We start from the raw sequence: 20,183 nt of genomic DNA, 5'->3' as shown, positions 1-20,183 counted from the left end.
GATCTGTGTGGTAGCAACTGTCTTTTTCCTCTGTGTTTTGTATAGTGTCTAACACAATGGGGTTCTGATCCATAACCAAGCACACAGACCATGCAAGTACATAAGAATAATATTTATTATTATGGTAACACATCAAGAAACAAACAAATACATGAGAGTAATACCCAGGCAGGAGCCTGGAGCAGAGACCTAAAACTTTACAGACAGCACGCAGGATGCTCTCTATGTTAATGTGTGTGCTCATACAAGGAATGCGCCTTCCACCCTTTCACCTCTGTCCCGAAACATCTAGTCTGACCTGTGGTTTGTTCTCTTTGGACTTTTTAGTTACTAGAGGCTGTTTGTATGCTTCAAAGACCAGAACTAGGTTGAAAATGGCGTGTAAATGCATGTACACTGACCACCGAATGGTATAAGGACAGAATTGCAGACTCTTCCAAGCACTGTGTACTTCTGGCCATTGATTCAAGGCCGTTATTGTGTCACGGGCTTTAGAGGGTCATTGACCTGAACAACTGTAATCATTTCCACGGGTCCAGCATCAAAGCTTCCTTAGAAATGCTTTAGTTTGCAGTTCATTGAGCCAATAGACCTGGTGCCACTAGATGGGAGACACCTGTGCACTAAGTCCCCACATTCACATTTTCTTTAATTCAAGGGTGGGCAATTATTTTGGGCAGAGGGCCGCTTACTGAGTTTCAGCAAGCCATCAAGGGCCGCATGACAGGCAGCCCAGGCCAGATAAGTGTTAATTTTCTAAATTTTTTAGGGGCCCCATGGGCCGGATAGAATGGCCTGGTGGGCCGCATCTGGCCCCCGGGCCGCATTTTGCCCACCCCTGCTTTAATTGATAACTATTGTCACTTGCCCTTTTCCCCCCTAGAGCAACAGAAGTTCATAAAAATAGGATCCTGATGGGGTGCTTCTTTCTGTCTCTTAGGTCAATGATATAAATCCCACCCAGGTCACTGGTGACTGCTAGATTGTTATTTGGCAGGTACGAGTTGAGGATCTCCGTTCAGTACCTACTGAGTGAGATTTAAAGCTTCACTTCTTGTAAAAGTCCATCGCATCCCCATTGCAAGGATATAATGCATTAGGATATACTGTATATACACTTCATGTATAGTTACTGTCTGTGGGCAGAGGGTTTGAATTTCAATGCTTGCTAATCTGTGATCTCATACAGGCTAAATTCAGTTAGTAAATACAGTAATACAAGAGAGAGAAAAAAAACACCATTTTGTGTGCAGTGCTATTGGAACAAAAATGACAGTCTAAAACTGTATGTGTTTTTATAACCAATTTAGACTCTAGTGTTCTCTCACTTCTGGACAGATCTTTTAGTTTTTGCATGCATGTAACTCTCACTGAAGCCAATGCAAATTTTAGTAACCCTTAAAAATTGGTCATGCTAGTGAAAAAATCTTGACAAAACTTTATTTATGTCACTATGAATACAATCTCTGTTAGGGTCTCTGACCAGTCCTGCAACCACACAAACAAGTAGCTTTTCCTGGCCCTAAACTTGTGCATAGGCAAGTGTTTACATTCATAACATAGTGCCTCCGGACTTGATCTTGTAAGCAGAACGGCTGCCATCTTTAGATCACTCACTGGGATTGACCTTGGGACCTCCAGAGTTAATAGCATATGCTGCTATATCTTAAGCTTGAGAGCATAGGCTCCCTGGCTGGCAGCTGTAACAACATACATCGTCAGCACAAAAGGAGCCTTGTAACACACGTTCACCAATGGTTCACATAAGCCCTTCCCAAATGGAAATCAGAGGTTTTGCGAGGCAAATTGTTAAACTGTAGAGACCCTTTAAGAAAAATGTGGAATGTGGACGTGGTTACTTGAAATTTTAGTAAATTTTACCTTTCTGAAAAAGATTTTATTTCTGGGGGTTATGTATTCAGAGCTCATTTTACCAAATCACCTCTTGTTTGTCACACTAGTTTGATATTATTGTCTTTTGTACTTCTGTTGCAAATATACCAGAAAGGTTGGGAGATTTAATATTTGTCATGCCTTTCCTTCCTTATATCTACTTGCAATTCTTGTGCAACTATTTCTAGGTATTTTTACTTCACATAAAGGTATAGGTTCAGGGAAAACAGAAGAATGCCCAATGGTCAGCCTCCAGTTGTGTACCAAGATACACACAGCCCGTGGCTTGACAGATCAGTCTACAATGCCTTCACGAACATCCGCACAATACCAGAATGTTACAATTAGCGCTTAAACATCCCTTCTATAACATACTGGTATGGAAATATAACAGGATGGAGGGAAATTCAAATGGCTTTCAATATGTGTTTATTGTTTCTTATTTTTTTTGTGTATTGAGTACGAAGCAAGTCTATTGCTTATTTTTATGGGTAAAAAAATTAGTGCTTCAAAATCATTTGCCTTAGTGAAAATGCTACCCTTCTGAAGCTATAAACTCTCAGGGACAAACTTTAACCGGCATGAAGCAGGAAAGAAATAGAAATCTTTGTGGTCTGCTCTTTCCCATGATAAGTAGTTTCTTGATAATCTAAACATTATACATTTCAAATGAGTTTCTAAATATAATTTTTAAAACTCTACCTGGGCTGGAAATGCTTTAACACTGTTTTTACAGTTCTCATGTCTAGTATGAGTTAGTGGGGGCCAACCTTTTTGGCAGGCGTCCCACAAATTAGCCCGCACCCTCCCCAAGTGCCATCCTGATTCCTTTCCCTTATCTGATCTGCTGCTCAGCTTTCTGCTTCCTTCCCCATGCTCTCTGCCTAATCTGATGCCCTGCTTTTTGCTCTCTGCCTTGTGCTGCCTGTCCTCCCCACAGTTTGCCATGGGCCACACACAGGGCCTGCCCATGCCACGTGTGGCACCCATGCTGCAGGTTGGCCAGCCCTGGCACGGCCAGTTTGAGTTGGTATATAGTACCAAGAGGACCCAGTTCAAAAAGCTGAAACAAACTTCTATTACTCGTAGCACCTGTAGCATCTTCTCCCTTTCCCATAACTCCAGGCTTGGTGTCCCTTCTTCACCAGGATGCTCTGTGTTGTGCCATTTGCAGGAGGCTGTGAGGGCTGCTGAAGATGTCCGATAGTCTGGATATTGAAGAGAAACCTCCAGCCCCTCCGTTGAGAATGAACAGCAACAATCGTGATTCTTCAGCACTGAACCACAGCTCCAAACCACTCCCCATGGCCCCAGAGGAGAAAAACAAGAAGGCCAGGCTGCGCTCCATCTTCCCAGGAGGAGGGGATAAAAGTAAAGTATCAGCAGTACAAATAGGCCTCTCTCTCTTTCTGTCGTTTGTTGGTTGCTGTGTTTACTTTCCTCCTCTGCTTTCTTTCTGTTTCAACGGCTGAACATGGTAATTAAAAACCTCCCCACAGCCTTATGTTCCTATTACTCTGCTGCCATATTTTGAAAGAGGAGGAGGTGGTGTTTAATTAATTACCATGGTATAGTTGACTGGCCAATAAAATGCATGCTGTATCTTGAAATTTTTTAAATTGCACTTACAGTTAAGTACACGGGTAGTTGTACAGTACAAGCAGGGGGATTGGGTTGTATTTTTTTAAATGCATTTGTAGAAGTAAAGGAACAGTGCGTGTTCCATTTAAAAAAAAATGCTTTTGCATTGAAAGAATAGGGAGAAGGCTCTTGCATTTCTCTGAATCTTAATTGATAAGGGAAGGGGGTATCTTTTTTTCAATTCATGTTCCTATGAAAGCCAGAGGTATGTGTGGGATTTTTTAAAGTCAAGATTTGGTGTTGCATCTTAGAAATGCACTGAAATGCACTGGCAGGAGAGCAGTCTCATTTTGTATTTCAAATGTACTTAACAAGTTAAGGGAGGTCATTCTTGAACATTATTCAGCGCAGCAGGACCTAAGTCATAAGGCTGCATCACATTATTTGAATTTCAGGTGCGAAGGCTTCAAGTGGGTCTTGTATTTGAACCAAGACAAACCATGTTACATCTCTCCCCTTTTAAGTTTTTTCATGGGATGACTGGGAGCACCTGAGGTGCTGCAAATGGTCGAGACACAGTAAACCTTCTGTGTCAGATTCTGGACCATAAAAGGGAAGGGAAAATGATCATGGTTAATGCTCTTGCCTTGTAACATAATCATAGCCACTCTTCTCTCTTCAAAGGGGCTATTAATTTCCTATGTTAATAAAGTTTTAAAAGTCTCTAAAAGCTGCATTTCAGTGGCTTTATGCAGACTGGAAGGGAAGGGAGGAGGTGTCTGGGCTAACACAGGACTTGGGGAGCAGATGGGAAGGCACTATTTATTGTGGAGGATGTGCCAGACCTGAGCTAAGGCACTCAGGGGACTGAAGGGTTGTCACAGTCTGTGCATAGGGCTGAGGTGGTAGGGGTCCTGGTAGGAGGATACCCTTGGACTCAAAAAAGAGAGGGTAAGGCTTGTGGAAGTGGCACTAGACATTTGATTTCAGAGACAGTGCAGGGGCTGAATAAATGAGTGTATGAGCATATAAGGGATGTCTGCACTGGGTGTGTGTGTTAAAGGTTGCAGCGGGTTGGAGTGTGTGAGCAGCAGGGATGCTGGAGGGCTCAGAGGGTCCCCGGGTATGTTAGGAGAGAATTAGTGGAATGGGGAGGGTAGTGGTTAATAGCAGGTTTTGAGTACATTACAGTGACTTGTGGAAGGACGGGTTTGTCTGAGGGTGCTAGAGGTTGAAGAAGAGTGGGAAACTGGAGTGTTGGTCTTGAGGTGTTTGGGATGGTTAGAGTCATAGACAATTAGGGTTGGAAAGGACCTCAGGAGGTCATCTAGTCCTGCCCCCTGCTCAAGGCAGGACCATCCCCAGCTAGATCATCCCATCCCCGCCAGGATTGTGCTGTGGAGATCAGTATGAAATAAGGGTGAGTCACTGGACAGGGAGTGATTGAGGAGGTATAGATGCTATGGGGCCTGGGTGCAATAGGAGTGTCTGGGGGTGTATGTACCATGAATCAGGGTTGTAATAGGGATAACTGGTATTAGGGTGTGTGCTATGGGTGAGAAGTGTAGTAGTGATGACTGGTTATATCTGGATTGGCTTTGGGGTGTATGTGGTACAGGTAGAGGCAGGGTCAGATGCTGGGGAGCGCTGGCCAGGGGTACATGTGTATCGGGGTTATCACTAGGCTGAGGTTGCTAGGAGCAGCAAACGTAGTCCTTACCTGACTGATTCCTGTGGCTCAGACAGTCTGAAGCGCCGCTGCCCTGGAGGGGTTGCAGGCAGCATAGACATTTCCCTGCCAGTGGCAGGAGCTTGTTTTCTGGCTGTGACATGGCTGACAGGTTTGCTAGCCAGTGCAGTGTGTGCAGTGGATGGAGCAGTGGACTGGGGTCAGGGGCAGGAGAAATGAGCTGAGAGAAGGAAAAGGCTGCAGCAGCTGTGGGAATGGCCCTGTCTGTTGGAAGCTAGAACAAAAGGCCTGGCATAGGGAGGGCAGGTGGAGAGGAGCAGGGAAAATAAAAATGTTGGAAATAGATTACATGAGAGGCAAGGACTTCATAGGGTGATACCTGTTACTGACCGAACCACTTGTGTTGCTGGGATAAAGTTAGACAAATTTTCAAAGCATTCTTGCTCAGGGCCTGTATTTGAAAGCTTGTCTGTCTTCATCCCAACTTCATAGTTGGTCCAATAAAAGATATCACCCTAAGACATCCTTGCCTCTTGTCCAGTTTCTGGACCATCACAGCTGCAACATCATGCTTACGCTACTGTAATGTGGGAAATAAAGAAGAGAGGGAGTAAAGAGTGGAGAATAGAGCGGAGAGCAAAGAAGAAGGGGAGAGAGGGAAACCTGCTCCAGAGGAGCAAGCCCACTTAAGAGCAGCATCCTTCCTCCACCTAGATAGAAGCTGCTTCACCCTGCGGCTTCCTTCTGTGTCCATCTCTTCCTCTCCATGAAGGGGATGATGGTAGGAGCTGGCCATGTATGCTAATCAGGACTTTTCAGCCAGCCCAGGCTGTGGGGTGAACCCAGAGTATTCCCCTTCTGGCCCTAACAAAGCCCAAAAAGTCCAGAGGGGAAGTTTTAACTTGACTCTTCGTAACGATTAAAATTAAAACCTGTCTCAGCTCATTCAGTTCCTGGACTGACATGTGTCACTTCCCCATCTAGCTGATGGCAAAGTGGTGTTGGATATCTCCTGATAGAAAATATCCTGTGGCTGAGGTGATACTGAAAACAGAAATGTAGAAATGTGTAGCTCTGGGTGGAAACCCACCAAATACAATTTGATTTTTCTAATCAGAGTGACTGCAGAAAACATTCAAGCTTCATGACTTGAAAGCACTACTAAGTAAACTAGGATTTATATTTAACTTTTCTTGGGTGATCTAGTGAGTTGCAGAATATACAGCTTTGACAAGGGTGTGCCAAATCTCTTAAAGTGAAATCTTTTTACTGCTGACTGGTAGGTCAGGAGATCAGATGGCTCATGTGTGCTTCCTGGACTCACACAATGACACCCACTTAAGAGTCCTACTTAAAAAAGAGAAAATGACTAAAAATGGCCATTCTGACTCAGTGCATCTGACTGCTGCATCACAGATTTATTGTGGTTGTCAGCTACTGAAAGCATGTAAAAAGCATGGGAGGGAAGCATAATCTCAGGCCATTTCTGCTTACACAGACTAGGATGTTTTGGTCCTTTGTTCGTTCATCAGGCAAAGGGTGTGCAATGCTGCTCAGAGAGCTCTGTCAGAGTGCTTGCTTCATGTTGGTTTGACAGCTGGCGTGGTATGAGAGTTGCCTAAGCTGACCAGCACTGTTGCTTTGTCTCCTTGGATGACTCCTGTTTGATTACCTCCCACCTGTTGCCCCTCAGCTTGCATTTAATTTGTAAACTGGGTTTTTGGTTGTAGCTGTGTTGATCTAAGGACATAGGCAGGCAAGGTTCTTTGAGTAGATATGATATCTTTTATTAGACCAAATGAGTAGTTCGAAAAAATCTCTTAGCAAGCTTTTGGGCGCAGTCACCCTTCTTCAGGCATAGGGAGTCTGTGCTGGTCTGAGACTTTTTTCCAGCTACTCAGTTGGTTTAATAAAAGATACCACATCTACTCAAAGAACCTTGCCATTTAATTCGTAAGCCCTTTAGGGCACAGACCATCTTTGTTCTGTATCCAGGACTGGAGCTCTTCAGTGCTTCCACTATAAACTGTCTTAGGGGTGTAGATGGTCCCTGTCATGATGGAATCTGAGGTCCTCATGTTCATGAATGCAGTTGTCCCCACGACACTCCAACGAGATAACACTGTCAGCCCCATTTTACAGGGGGATGGAGCACAGAAAAGCCAATTAACTTGCCCAACACCACACTGGAAGTCTGGCAGAACAGGGAACTGAAACCAGGTCTCTTAAGTCCCAAGCTATAGGCTTAATCAATAGATCACCCTTTCTGTCAAGCATGAGGGGTAATAGTACTGTACAGACTGTTCAGATCCTGAGCGTTTCTCTCTAGCTGGGCACTCCTTTCTAAAGAGGATTGAAAGCACAACTGTACGAGGAACCACACTGAGTTTGGCAGTTCAAGCTGCCTTTTTCCATTCTCTCTGAATCACCTCTAGTAGCTGCTCAGTCATAAAAACTACTATCCTGTGGCAGGAAGTGGTGGCCCAGTAAGGGAGTTACAGGAAATGCAACTAAAAGTATTGCAAGAAGAACTTAACCACATGGGGCTACATGCTGTTTTCAGCCATGATAATGTAGATCCATAGTTGTAGGAATAGTATTACATTCAGCGAAGCTATTCTTGATTTAGATGAAGGTGAGAGCAGCATCTGGCCCCTGGTTGTTAAGTTCCGTCATATGGGTACAGGATCAAAAAATAGGAAGAATTAACTTGATCAGGTTGGGGATATGGAAGAGAAAGAAAAGAGCGGAGATGCTAGGGTGTAACAGAAAGGTGAAGGATGGAAGACCATGATGATGTGGTAAACGGACCGAGAAGAGGAAGGAGATGGAGAAAAGAACAGAATGAAATGCAGATAGAAGAAAATGAACAGAAATGAAATAAACAAATGAAAAGAAGTCAAGTTATTCTCTTCTTCACAAGAGAAATGAAAAAATTACCACTCAGCTGAGTCACAGCTCACTGCTAAACAAGGACTTTTTTGGCATAATAATGGTGTGATTGGGAATGACCAGACAGAACGCACTCCATTTCCTTGTCATCTTTTTGATGTGCAATAATTATTTGCAGAGGTGGTGGATGATCTTGCAGTGCCCATGACTGGACAGCTAGGCTTAGATTGTCCAGTTTATCAGATAACTTTTATAACATAGGCAAACAAGAATCACTAAAATGAAACCAGCAACTCTGGTCAGCTGTCCCTTCAGAGTCAGTCCTTTTCAGTGTATTTCAACACTTCAGATGGAATGGATGTAATCTGGCTGCAGGGCAAAGACAGAAGTGTCAAAATGTTTAGACCGCAGGATTAAATATAGACATCTAATTCCTTATTTAATTTACATTTTATCAGTGTGTTGAATACAGGCATTATGTATGCAGTCTGTTAAGCAGAGGTCTGCTAGGCACACATGCCAAGTCTCTCCCCATGAGCCAGAATGCTTGTCTCCAGGCCTGAGTGTCCCGTAAAGGACAAGTTCCGTTTTTAATGGAACATATTATGTAACACCTTATTTCACTTATGGATTTGACTGTTCCTTTAAGCTGAACTTGATGACCCTTTAAATCTAATTTTCACTCCAATCACTTGCCAGCGCCGAGATAGGAAAAACCAATTTTGTTATCTTCAGTAAAAAGTTATGTACACTGAAAAGATATGACATCTTGTTGCTGGCAACATCTATCCTGAAAATTTAAAGTACCAGCACCTTCTAGATAAAAGGAAAAAAACACCATGGTATTTCTATTTGATATACTGCTGCTGTCTCTACCAAGTGCCAAATGAAAATAATTTATCAATTAACATTGAGTAGAGAGTGGGATCTTGGACAGAAATGCAGCAGATAATTATTTAAAGAGGATAAATGCAACACTATAGAAAGAAGATGAGAAAATTCAAATACGGTATACGTTTGGGATGAAAAGGAGAGTGTGTTAACTTGTGGGGGGGAGGGGAAATTAATAATTTTTTGGGGTGCCTATACATGAGGAACAAGGCTGCTTCAACACGCTGTAATTATAGCGCTTCAGAGCAGACTCGATTAATTGAGTCTGCTGAGGTGTGGTGATTACCACACTCCAGCATACGCCAGCATCTTATGTATCAGCATCCCCACACTTAAAAATGGTGGCTGGGGCACTTTAACTAAAGCTTGTTTGAACGAGCTTTAGTTAAAGAGCCCTCACTGCCATTTTTATGCGTGGGGACACTGATACGCGAGATGCTCCAGGCGCTTTCATTAGAGTGGTTCTTGGAGCTACTCTAATTAAAGCACCTCCCCAACACACACAGACCTGGACCATGTGTATAAACGCCCCACTTTGCCAACTAAATGAGAGCGTAAACAGGCAGTGAGAAGGACAAAGTGGGATCTCCCTCTGAGATAACTTTAGCACAGGTCAGACTGGTTTGCCTGGTTTGTCCATGACCAAAGAGGGGCCCAGTTTGTCTTGCATATTGTATCACTGTAGAGAGTGCCTCTATGCAAAATGTGCTCAGCCATTAGAGGAAGGGCTGCGCTAGTGCCATTGTTTGACATATCACCTCTGAAGGAAAGGCTGAGTTAAAAGTCACCCACTTAATGTGTAAGTTAGAAGCCTGGCTTGCCTTGGATGAAAATAAAAAAAGAAGCTATTTACAACCCCCCAGTTCATTAAGCTACATGCTGCTCTGTGTCAATAGAACAAAAAACCCACGTGTGGAAATAAGTCACTCCACAAACTATCCTTCCCAGTAATTGTTTTTCTCTGGTTAGTTTGGCTATCACGCTTATGCAGCCAAAGAGTGTGAAGGACAAATGGAGGGAATGAGCAATCACTTTCTGGCCTTTTGCTAAGCTGCGGCTGTTGCACATCTATTCATGTTGTTATTGTATTACAGTAACATCTAAAGATCCCAGTCGGGGCCCCATTGTAATAGCCAGTGGGCTCACCTACGTGAGACGCCTAATGACACTGTCCAGTAACATGTCACAGCACAGACAATGCTAAGATGCTAGTGCACAGTATTATTTGGCAACTATGTAATAGTGTCACTAAAAAGGCATTTGCTGGTGCTACTACGAAGTAACTCTAGTTACTGCGCATTTAGTGAGTACTTCATTAAGCAAGCACTAAATTAAATGCTCAGTAACTACTGCGCATTAATGAATGTGCAGACTGTGGTGGGCCAGTAGGGGGTGCTTCTGCATTGAGCCACCCACCTCTCTGCGCCTGACCACCTTCCAGGCTCCGAGTGACTCCCTGGGGGTGCCTTGTGTCTGGCTGACCTCCTTCCTGGAGCCCACCCACAAGCCTGGGGGTAATGCTGCCACCACCCTGAGTCTGGAATGATCGTGGACCTGTGCCCTTTGGGAAACACAGGCCTAGTAGTCCTTGAGGGTACTTGACCCACTGCAAGAACTTGGGGTGCTTCCCTCAGTCTGAAGCACAAATAGTGGTCTCCCTTAGTCAGCCGAACCAAGAGGACCCCAAGGCATAATCTAGACCCTCTTCCAATAAGTCTCCCACACTAGGTACAAAGGAGAACTTTATTGGTTACAAGGAGTAGGTTGGAATAGGGTACAGGGTAGACCAATATCAGAGAAATCCCTTAAAGCAAACAGTGGCATGGTAGCCTTTGATTACGCATCTGTATTACTGCAAGCTATATATCTAGTTAGATCTCAGCTAGCTTACTCGTGAGTATCATCCAGAGGCAGGGGGAGATTTCCTCTGGAGGCAAGCAATTAATTGATCATGAGTTTCAAGAGAGAGAGTTTCAGATGGTCCAGCTTCTCTCTGCATTCTCATCATGGCTACTGCTCCTCCTCCTGGGCAGTCCTTCACTGATATAGCCCTTATGACCTCATTTACCTGATCCAATGAAGGCCAGAAACTGTTGGCTGCCAGCCAACCAATTTGAAATGCATCACTGGTTGCTGGGTAGACTGGCAGGGTCTTTAGCCCCCTCCCAGTCATGTTGACAGTGCTTAGAAGAATACGGAGCTTAACTCCCCCACCCAGGTATGTGATGCCAGTCACTAGGCAGAGGGAGCAGGTTTCCCTGCTCCCTCCGGAATGTATCCAGCTCCAGTTACAACTCAGGGTTACCTGAAGCTGATAGGGCAGAGGTGCCTGCCCTTTGCAGTGACTATGGTAACCAAATTGTCAGATAGCAAAGACAGAGATGGTATTCTGCCACACATGTTCCCACTTTTTAGGCTTCTAGTCTGCATCTCTGGGGCGTATTGAGATATGCAGGCATGTGCTGTTTGTAGTGCCACAAACCGCGTGCGTTGCACATTAAACTGTGCGTGGCACTGCTGACTTGCAGTGCAGGGGCAAAATTTGCTACTGAGATTTCCTGGTAGCAAAAAAAACAAACAAACCCAGAAAAAAAAGTAGCACAAAGCAAGCAAAAATTGCATGCACCAGGACAAACACAGAAATGGGGAAGCTGGCAGCCCAGGGCTACCCTAACAGAATTCATTGCACGGGCACAAAGATTTCACCATGGCACCTAAAATTGTCAATGGAGATGCTTCTAGTTTTACAGAGAGCTGAGGTTGTCGTTCATAATGTATCAAATACATTTGACAAATATGAAAAATAAGTGCGCCTGACATCCTTGAATTTGGATGTCAGGCGCACTTACATCCAAAATTCTTGAATTCAAGAAATTCATCCTTGAATTTGGTCACCAGCTAGAGGCAAAAACTTTTGTTCACTGTGCAGTAAATAAAACTGGACTTATTTGCGAGGTGGTCACTCAGTTCTTCAATGGAGAGAAGCTCTGGGAAATGGGTAGCCATAAGAGTTGATACTTTTTGAAGGGCTGTAACATGAGGGAATGCTGAGGCACTTCAAACCTTATTGATTTTCACAGGAGACACCAAAATATTTAGGGCAGAGGTAGGCAACCCCTGGCACAGGTGCCAGAGTGTGGTACACAAAGGCATTTTGCTTGGCACGTGAACATCTGGGTGGACGGCAGGAAAGGAGCTGGGGATGTAGTGCCTCAATCAGACCTCTCGCGGCTCCCCCATGGTCTGCCCCGGCACACCAACATCTTATATGTCGAAATTGTGAGTGTTTTTGTCACTCTGGCCAGAAACGTTGTCAGCCCCTGCTTTAGGGGCTGATTTCAAGGTTTAACAAAAGAAATTGGTCAACTGGAATTAGCAAGTGAATATGGAAGTTTGATATAAAGGAGAAATGATGGTGCAAATAACACTGCAGTTATCTGACAACTTTACCTATATGCAGATAGCCTAAGAAGGCTTTTACATTTGTTTAACATAGCTGGGCCTTTGATAGCTGTAACCTGGATCAGATGAAGAAAATCAAATATAAACCTTGTGAGTAGGGCCCTACCGAATTCAGGTGGAAGTGGGCTCTGCTGCAGCTCCTTTAATCTTGCAGGTTCCCATGTATGATCCTTTGCTGCTAATTGGTTGAGGGGCCCTGCTTGCGGCTCACTCCTGATTGGCAGGGAAGCGAAAACCATGGTTTTAAACATGCCACTGTTTTTGCCTCCCTGCCAGTCAGCAGCAAGTAGTGGGGCTGCCCGGGTCCCTCCGCCGATCAGTGGTGGGAGGCAAAAACAGCTCCTTATTTAAAACCACAGTCTTCGCCTCCCTGCCAGTCGGGAGCAAGCAGGAAGCAGGTCCCCTCCACCAATCAGCAGTGGGTGGATAATGGGGGAATCTGCAAGATTAAAGGAGCAGCAGCGCAGCCCATTTCTGCTGTGAATTTGGTAGGGCCCCATTCATGAGCCACCCCTAAATGGGGCATAGCCTTAGAGGGGCACTCAATGAACCCGGGCATGTTTTGCCGATGAAATTCCCTTGGAATGAATGTGCATCCTGGCTCTAAAACAAATGGCTGCCTTGACTAACCCTGGTTGTAAAAACTTTTGATGAAAAACTATGCAGAGAATAAGCGCATGTTAACATTTTGCCTCTAGCCAATAAGAAGAAAGAGAAAGAGCGTCCTGAGATCTCTCTTCCTTCAGACTTTGAGCATACGATTCATGTGGGGTTTGATGCCGTCACTGGAGAATTCACTGTAAGTAGCCTCTGTATTGCACCTTTGGTCAGTTTTCTGATTGACAGTGAAATAGTCTTTCATAGTCAGAACATCAGAGAACAGCAGTCAGCCTAAGGGGATGGGGGGCGGGTAACCGGGAGGGACAGAACCAGCTTCCTGCTTGTTGGATTGAAATATTTTGAGTATTTTACCTCTTGATTCAGACAAATCTTTTTTCTTCAAAATATTTCTGGTAGAGTGCCTGTGGAATATAAAAACTAGGGGAAAAAACCAGGGGCATGCTTGGTTAAGTTTTGTAGGGTGCTTCAGGCACAGATTATTCACTGTCTTTAGAAAAACACTAAGAAAAACACACAGATGCACACACAGACACGCACAATCAGGTAATCAGGCAAGTTTTTAGCTTGAATGTGATAGTAAAGTAACAGCACCTTTTGCTTCTAATATTAATCACAAAATGCATGCAGTGTGCAAGTAATGGGAAACATTAGTCTGATACAAAACTCCTTGAAGTCAGTGGGAGATTTCAGTAGGTTTGGGGTCCAGCCACTAGTGAGGTGTTGGAATCAGTAGGCCTTGTAAAATGACAGCAAACTTGCTTCAACTTTTCCCAGCCTTGCCATAATAATTATTGCAGTTAGATGGAAAATAAGTAACTTTCCATATCTTCTGTCATCTGTGAGCTGATTGGAAGATTGTGCGATTACAACTTACTGAATAGTGGAGAGTATTGCTATTGATTAGCTCTAAAAATGAAATGCACAGGATGGGACAAATCATTTTGTGGATTGCTGGCCAAGGGGCCAGTACCTTCCTGAATCTGGGTGCCAAGTGCAATGCTGTGATTTCTGCTTAGGTTGCTACTTCTGTCCCTTTATTACATTTCAACCATTTGAAACCCTCCTGGCACCCTTCATAAATAAAGATCAGCTAGCAATAAAAAAGCTAGTTGATGGCAACACCTCTTTGTAAAGGAACTAACATTGAAATGCTCTTAGTAATTTGGAAATATTTTTATATTTAGAATATTTATATTGGATTTTAAAGAACAGATACAACTTAAAGTCTGTTTATTTCTGGACCAGATTCTGAGATCTTTACTGAGACAGATTTTTGCTTAACTTCAGTGGGAATATTCCCCAAGTATAGCCCAAGAAGAAACTCAGTTTAGATCTCTTAGTCTTTAAAAAAATTACAACAAAATATCCATTTCAGAATGTTTTTACTGTATTTTCTCTACATTGTATTGTCAGTCTCTTTCTCCTCCTTTCACTGTGGCTACTTCATAGATATCTTTAATTTTATCTGGTGAATAGTTTGCTGCCATTCTTTTTCTTCCTTTTGTGTTTAAATTTTCCATGTCTTTACCTCTCCTTTCTTTATGTTTTCTTTCCTTTTCTTTTGCGTTCTCTCTTCACTTCTCTGATACCTCCTTTTTCAATGTTTTTTCATTGACTTCTGTTTTTTTCCTTTCTCTGTTCTCTTCCTCTCCTGTTCAGTTTTCTGTTTCTTATCTGCATTCCCTTTCTTTGTTCCCTCTGTCTTCTGCCTGGAAGAAAAGTGAAATGGATCACAGTAGTATCCCCTGGTACACCAGTAGGAAGAAAACCAGGTGCATGCTTGGTTAAGTTTTGTAGTATTAGTTTTGTCAGCTGGACCAAAAAAAGAGGGGACCCAAAAAGAAATTCTCAGTGGTGAGGCAGTTTACTGGCTCTTTAGATATCACTCTTTGGATCAATTTTAATACTGCTGTCACCATAAACTGGATCAACATAGGACTGCAGCATCAGATGATTTTACTTTCCATATCTAATGCCATCAGCAAAACATTAGCACAGGTCCTGGCTTCTCAGAGGAAGCGTTGCTTGTTCTGAACTAGTGGTGAACAGTTCCACTTCTGTTCAGGTGATTTCTCTTTTAATATCTCAGAGTAGTGGGCACTGATTTGCTGCTGTTGTATGGCCACACTCTGTTATACAATCATTTCCCCAAGAATACATGCTTACTTCTGTAGCATGAAAGTGCAGATTGGTATTCAGGAAAGTGCTACCATGAAGAGATGGTGGCAACATCTGGATCTACCCAAGGAGAGACTAGTGGTTGTAAGGCTTGTTGGCATAGGGCTTAATTTTGCAGTCTTTTGTGGAGCAAAATCTATTCATTCGGGTCAATCTGAAAGTTTGCTCCAATAGAGAACATAGTTTTGTCTCTCAGCTACCTGTGACCACAAGACATAAAGTACCGTGTTACATTTGATTTCCCTGATTTGTCCCAACCTGGACACACATCCTGTGTCAGCCAGATAGTCTCCTGGTAAGTAAATTTGGTGGAAGGGACTGCCACTAAACACACAACTTTTTTAAAAAAAAATCCCCGCTGTCTAGTTTTCACACTGTCTGTCTCTTTCAAAAGTTTGGAAGTGCCATGGGATGTGCAAGAAATGTGCAAATATTCTTTAATTTCAAACTCTTACAGTGGTTGTTATGCCAACTGTGTCTGCTCTCCTGGTTATGTGCAATTTTCTAACACCTAGTGTTAATCATCCTTCGGGCTGTATTAGCTGATTGCTGTTAGCTGCATTTAGAATCAGAATTGGCAACACCTGCATGGGCTCCTGAGTTTTGGCTTTAAAGCTTTAGCATCAAGCTGTGTTTAGTACTCATAAATGCACATTAAATCTTCATTTCGCTGTGCTTGGAACAACCATGATCCCTAAGAATTAGGGCATCAAGCACCAGATGAAATTGGTTGGCAACTGTTGGATGGAGGCATGCTTCTGTAGTATAGTTTTATTTCAAAGCTGCTGCTGCACTTTTTTGAGGGAAGGGAGATGTGGGGTGTTTTCTTATTGAAGGGAATTTCATAAAGCATGCCTCTTCATGAAACAGTTTCCTGACATCCAATCTAGGATAAAGTATGGGTCACATACCAATCTTTTAAAGTTTCCCAAGCAAGAGTGCGGCCAACTGGAGAAAGTCATGGCTTTAGATCCAAAGCAGTTGCACATTAGTCATTTAAAACTACTAGAGTAGACAAGGATTTTCACTCTAGCACATATGTTACTTGGATTACAGCAATATATGATCTCCTAACATGAAATCTGGATTTGACCACTGTTTTCTCAGTTGCATTTTATTCATCTGTGCAGTGGCCAACTGTGGTCTCAGGGCTGGAGAAGTAATAGAAAAAGTTGCAGGGAGCCATTGAAAATTGCTTACCCGATTTATAGAAACAAAACAAAATAAAAACATTTTTTTAAGGAACACTAATTTTTCCAGTTACTTGCCATTAATCCTCAGTAATACATTTTTACAAGGGAGAGAAAAACTGGTTAAAAAAAAAAAGAAAAAAAGGGAATGATGCTTCCAAACTTTGGAACAAACGTGGTTTTTCTGTTTTCCTAAATCTGTCTTCCTGTAGCCTGTCCACCACCTAATCTATTTGGTACCTACCTCATAACTCTCCCATTTTAGATGGGGTTTTTCCCCATTTCGGCCCATCGGTTTCACCTCCTCACCACCTTCTAAGTTGTCCCACATTCTGTTTTAACTTTCTTTTCTTTCTTTATTTACGTCCATTACAGCCAGATCTCTATGGCTCACAGATGTGCACAGGGAAGCTCCCAGAGGTGCGTCACAGGCCCAAAAGAAGCTTGCATCAAAGTGCTTCTTTGAGATGTCATAGCACTGCAGCAGCAGGTTCATGTGTGTGCAGTAGATTTGTTGCTTGGCTTATCCCACTTTTTGTCATTAATCCCAAACTCTGGAGGCCCATATCACACATTGTTTTGCCGAGAGCTTCTTAGGAAGACGCCATGTAAAATGTCTAGATTGGGGTGGTACCAAGGGTATGCTTAAATGCACTTCAGGTGTAGTCCTCTAATTCAGTAAGTCCTCCAATTCGCTGGTAGATGTTGGCTGTGCAGTAAAAGGGGAAAATCGTAGGTTCTGAAATTTAGGAAATTATACTGGATGTTTAAAACAAATTCTCTGAAATCAAATTTCGATGCAGATCTGTGGCTTTCAGTGATTGGACCAATTCTCCAACGCCACCGTTGCTTGTAAGATGATTGAAAAGTCATGCAAGGCTTTGGCAGTTCTAGCCTATTTTTTGAGTCCCTACCTCCTAGAAGTGTTAATAGCAAACATAGAAAGCTTTAGGGGCTCAAAAAAGAGACTTCCTTAGCACCAGCTGTGTTACAACTCAGTGTTACAATTTTGACCACTACTTGCAAATGGCCAGCCCTCTCCTCCAAACTAGAAACCATGCCCCCTGATGTAATATTGTGACGTATCAGGGATGAGGTTCATCTTTGAATCAGAACATCAATTATGATTCCATGAATGTATTTTTTCCATTATTAAGCATTGCAAATCCAGTGTAAAGCTCCTAAAATACACTGTGTTGTCCACAAACCTAGAGTAGTTTTGTTATGTCTGCACCAAATCACCAGGAAAACAAGCTAAGCCTTAAATCATTATTCCATGGAAGAGCAGGGTTGATTTAAAGATGAGTTTCATGCACTTTTTTTCCTGTCACAGTCATAACTTTCTTTTTCTTTTTTAAAGTTGGATCCTGGTTTTAGCTCTATATTTTGATAGAGAAGAGAATGATTGCATCTACAGTATATAAGTTTCTAATTTTTAAATGTAAAGCGTCAATCAAAGTTTCTGAAAGTAATCTTACAGGTAGCATGGATTCTTGGTAAGGAACTATACCAACTGTGGCTACTGAGTATTTTAAATCAATGTTCTTCCCACTTGGCATCCACAGGGAATCCCAGAGCAGTGGGCCAGGCTACTACAGACCTCCAACATAACCAAACTAGAGCAGAAGAAGAATCCACAAGCTGTTCTAGATGTCCTCAAATTTTATGATTCCAAAGAGACAGTTAACAACCAGAAATATATGAGCTTTACTTCAGGAGGTGAGTCAAAATTGTGCTGTGCAAAGAAACCCCCTGAGAGTCAGGCCCAAACAAGCAAATGTGGAATGTCCTTGAAGTGAAACGGGAGGGACCTGAATGCCATTCTGATCACAAGGAAAGATCAAAAGCCCTTGAATTAAATGCTACATTTTCCCCAGAGATGTAGTTGCAAACAAGGAAGATTAATTGGAAATGCTACTTGTTTTTGCTAGCTCTTTTTTCCAGAACTAAATATGGGCATTGAGTGACTGAAGAGAGAAGCCACCAATGCTTTCTTTCTGAAGCCTCAAGTACTGGTGATCAAACATTTTGTCTACATTTATCTTGCTTCCTCCATACAGGTGGTTCCTCATTGTGTCCTTATCACCTCGCAGCCCCTAGGTCATGAGGCAAGATGAATCAGTGTAGTCTGTTTTTGGATTAAGTGGTGGAATCCAAGAGCAGCAGGTTATGGAGTAATGTTGTTGGATGTATCTTTCAATTTAAAGAAAATAGTTTAGTAATTATCAAAAGTGTCTGACTACTGAGCTGCTGAAGAGATAAGTGTTGTGTGTGAATATGTGAATTACATTTACAGATTCACAGAAGTTTAGGGCTGGAAGAGACCTTGTGAGATCATTGGGTCCCGCTCCCCTGCTCTGGGCAGGAAAGATTTAATCCAGAATTTTGGGTCATGTGCTATCTTATAAGGAGCTTGACCCTGAAAGATGGGAGAAAGAAAGGTACCTCTGAGGTAGCCTTTGTAGCGTCTTCATTCTGGGGAGTTTGTTTTTATTAAGTAGCCGTTTCTACCAAAGTGGGGTTGTGAATGAAACCTGATGTTTGGAATGCGCGTGTCCTGGGTTCCGCCGAACAAGCGTTGTGATGACAAGCGTCTGGTTAATTTCCCCTTGCACCTTTCAGATAAGAGCGCCCATGGATACATAGCAGCCCATCCTTCGGTGAGTGTAAAAATAACAGTATATTTTCATTTACAGTGTTTGGGTGAATGGCGGCGGAATAAGCCGTATCTGGTATTAAGAAAGTCAGGCTCCACTCCTGAGAGAAGTCATGTGTGTCTTTGCAACAGCAGTATTGAAACACCATTGGGTATTCTTAATTTTCTGTCAATACCTTTTAAACAGATGAAAGTCTGAGTTTGTTGACAGAGAATTGCTTATGATTCCCAGCCTTTTGTGGATTGTATAATTCAATACAATGAACATTACAGGCAAACTAACACATTTTAATGCAATTTTTCCAACTTTGTAAAAGGCATCTTGAATAAATGTTGAACTTTGTTCTTTCTTTGATTCGTTTGGTTATAAGACTGCATATAAATGAAGCTATAATTGATGTGCAACTCACTGGAACCATTTATAAGAATGTTTTAAATAATGTTCCATTATAATTAATGCTGAATTACAATGGAAATCCCAAAGATGTACTTATGACATCCACATTAATATTGACCAAATTTATCAGTGTTAATGTTAGTACATTAAATACTGAATGATTGAATAGGGAGTTAGCCTTTATTTTGAAGTGTTAAGTACTTAATTTTATGTTCTTGATTGCACAGTAGAGACTGTCTATAATAAATATTCACAATGAAGTTTTCAAGTTGGGGCTACTTTCATTATAAAATATATTTCTACAAGAAAACCTCAAATACACAGGTATATTAGTGGTATAGTATTCCAGTGAGGTACGTGCAATCGTTATAGATCCATTGAGAACTGTTGATGTACTAGCCAATTGCCTGTCAGGAGTGACCCGGAGTTGGGGGGGAGCATGTGGGTACGGAGCCCGCAGTGGCAGGGGGAGGGGAGGGGTGGGCCTGGGCCCAATGCAGGGGAGGACCAGGCCTGAGGGTGGGGAGAAGCCAGCCCGCCATGGTGTGGGGAGCAGCGGGCCCAGGCTGACCCGGCAGGGGAACGGAAGTAGCAGGCTCAGACCCGACAGAGGGGAGGAGGGGGAGGAGTGGGTCCAGGCTGAGAGGAGAGGGGAGGCCCAAGCCCGAGCCAGGGGGGAAGGCAGCCCTCTGTGGCAGGAGATAAGGAGTGTGGGAGTGTGTGTGTGTGGGG

The 20,183-nt window shown here is 42.9% G+C and overlaps 1 protein-coding gene across 1 annotated transcript in view; it reads left to right on the top strand.

The window, feature by feature from the left end:
- PAK3 (p21 (RAC1) activated kinase 3) overlaps positions 1–20,183 on the top strand; it is an 83,782-nt gene that overhangs the window by 22,171 nt on the left and 41,428 nt on the right. The window contains 4 exon segments of the mRNA XM_025210833.1: positions 3,068–3,264; positions 13,108–13,208; positions 17,964–18,117; positions 19,021–19,058. Coding sequence (XP_025066618.1) covers positions 3,090–3,264; positions 13,108–13,208; positions 17,964–18,117; positions 19,021–19,058 — 468 coding nt within the window. The 5' untranslated portion in view covers positions 3,068–3,089.

Source organism: Alligator sinensis, unplaced genomic scaffold, assembly GCF_000455745.1.
Source record: "Alligator sinensis unplaced genomic scaffold, ASM45574v1 scaffold521_1, whole genome shotgun sequence".
Lineage (NCBI taxonomy): Eukaryota > Metazoa > Chordata > Crocodylia > Alligatoridae > Alligator > Alligator sinensis.
The sequence above is the reverse complement of the archived record's forward strand: the minus strand, read 5'-3'. Positions and strand labels throughout refer to the sequence as shown.